Source organism: Alosa alosa, chromosome 20, assembly GCF_017589495.1.
Source record: "Alosa alosa isolate M-15738 ecotype Scorff River chromosome 20, AALO_Geno_1.1, whole genome shotgun sequence".
Classification (NCBI taxonomy): Eukaryota; Metazoa; Chordata; class Actinopteri; order Clupeiformes; family Clupeidae; genus Alosa; species Alosa alosa.
Window position 1 is genome coordinate 2,755,602 of NC_063208.1, and position 2,500 is coordinate 2,758,101.

At 47.6% G+C, this 2,500-nt stretch overlaps 1 protein-coding gene across 1 annotated transcript in view; it reads right to left on the minus strand.

The window, feature by feature from the left end:
- Positions 1-2,500, minus strand: part of LOC125285595 (thrombospondin type-1 domain-containing protein 7A-like) — a 122,523-nt gene that overhangs the window by 21,500 nt on the left and 98,523 nt on the right. The window contains 1 exon segment of the mRNA XM_048230122.1: positions 2,203-2,433. Within this exon segment, the coding sequence (XP_048086079.1) occupies positions 2,203-2,433 (231 nt within the window).

A 2,500-nucleotide genomic window follows, 5' to 3' on the forward strand; every position in this document is an offset into this window, starting at 1 on the left:
CTGTTTTGGGGCCTTTTTATGCGTTGTTTGCTTTTGTTCCTTGTTTTGTTTGTGTAAAGCCACTGAGTTACCTCTGTGGCATGATTTTGCCTTGCCTAATACACTGTGTAATACACAAATATCTCTGCTTTCGTGTTGGGTCTCTCTGCTGCACATGAGTTGAATATCTCTGCTCGCGTTGGTCTCTCTGCTGCACATGACTTAAATATCTCTGCTTGCGTTGGTCTCTCTGCTGCACATGAGTCGAATATCTCTGCTTGCGTTGGTCTCTCTGCTGCATGTAGATTAGAATATCTCTGCTTAGCGTTGGTCTCTGCTGCACATAAGTAGAATATCTCTGCTTTCGTTGGGCTCTCTGCTGCACATGGTCGAATATCTCTGCTTGTGTTGGTCTCTGCTGCACATCAGCTGTTTTGTCCTCTCCGGTTCTCAAGAGGCTTGCTGAGCACAGAAATACTGTTTCCCATCGTTGTTTTACTCTTATTGCAACTGTTCATTTATTGTGCTGTTATTTTATGACGGCATGTTAAGTGGTGGACCTAACAGAAGACTGGTATCTGCCCCCTTCACTCTCTCAAATCTCTCACTGGGGACATATTGGAGTTTTCCACAGCCTGGCTGGCTGATGAGGGTTTCATATCCCAGCATGTATAGGGGTGTATGTGAGTGTGTTTACATGTGTGTGTGTGTGTGTGTGAGTGTAATGTGTGTTGTGTGTATGTATGTGTGTGTTAATGTATGAAGTGTGTGAGTGTGTGTGAAGTGTGTGAAAAGTGTGTGAGTGTGTGTGTGTGTGTATTTGAGTGTGTGTATGTGTTTGTGTGTGTGTGAGAGAGTGTGAGAGAGTGTGTGTGTGTGTGTGTGTGTGGGTGTGTGTGTATTTGAGTGTGTGTATGTGTTTGTGTGTGTGTGAGAGAGTGTGTGTGTGTGTGTGTGTGTGTGAGAGAGTGTGTGTGAGTGTGTGTGTGTGTGTGTGTGTGTGTGTGTGTGTGTGTGTGTTTACCCCTGATCCTGTGCGGCCGGCTGCACTCACACACACCATTAGCCTCCTCCCCTGCTGCTCCCAGACCCTAACAGCACCACGGCGCCATCACACGGCTCCAGTTTCCGCCATTAGCGTCTCTTGTGCCTTTAAAGGGACGCCTCTTACTGAACCCTCAGAGCAGCAGATGACTAATGATAGCTAAGCAGCTTCGCCCCAGATCAGACCAAGCCTTTCTGGGGCCATTTACTACAAGTCTCCCAGGGCTATTAGAGCTGTGGTGTGTGTGTGGGTGTGTGTGTGGGTGTGGGTGTGGAGTGAAGTAGACCTGTGGTCTCCATCCTAGGACTTACTCAGAGCTCTGACCACAAAGAAACAGCATAATGAGGTAGTTTGTAAAACTGCAACATAGTGGTTAGCTAGGGGTTTAATAGCAGTAGGTTTGATAGGAGCAGGTTTGTTAGGTGGACGTTTGTTAGCACTAGGTTTGTTAGCAGTAGGTTTGTTAATGGCAGGCTTGTTAGGTGGACGTTTGCTAGCAGTAGGTTTGTTAGCAGTAGGTTTGTTAGCAGTAGGTTTGTTAGCTGGATGTTTGTTAGCAGTAGGTTTGTTAGCAGTAGGTTTGTTAGCAGCATGTTTGTTAGGTGGAAGTTTGTTAGCAGTAGGTTTGTTAGCAGCAGGTTTGTTAGCAGTAGGTTTGTTATCTAGAGGTTTGTTAGCTGGAGGTTTCTTAGCTGGTAGTCTACTGCTTTGTTGACCAGGTCAGATTCAGTTTTTGTTGCTGGTTTCAGTTTTGGTAAGGTTTCAGGTATGGTAAGATGTTTGTGACCAAACAACATCAGTATTAATCCAGACTGTAGTTGTGTTAGGTGTGTGTACAATCTGAAGTGTTTGTAGGTCTACCTGCCAGTCCACTGGTGTCTTGTGTGTGTAGTGTGTGTAGTGTCTGTTGAGTCTACAGGTGTATCTGTGTGTGTAGTGTGTGTGTAGGCCTACCTGCTAGTCCACAGGTGTGTGTAGTGTGTGATGTGTGTGTTCTGATGTGTTGGTGTGTTGGTGATGTGTTGGTGTAGTGATGTGTGGTAGTGTGGTGTGATGCCTGTATTGCTGTGGTGTGGTGTGGGCCTACTTGCTAGTCCACAGGTGTGTGTAGTGTGTGTGGTGTGTGTGTGTAGTGTGTGTGTGTGTAATGTGTGTGTGTAGTGTGTGTACAGGCCTACCTGCTAGTCCACAGGTGTGTGTGCACTCAGACCAGGGGGACCATTCGGACAGCTGGCAGTTGACGGGACACTCGACCACACAGGAGATGTTCATCTGCCATTTCTTCTCCATGCCCAGCTGACAAACACACACACACACATGAACGCCGGAGGAACACACACACTTACGCCGAGAGGAACTCACCGCACCTCCTCCTCCTCCGCCTACCTCCCTCCGACATGATGGGGGACCTACCCTCCTCCACATGACTTGGGGACCCTACCTCCTCACAGGGTCAAGGGCGTCTTGATCACCGGA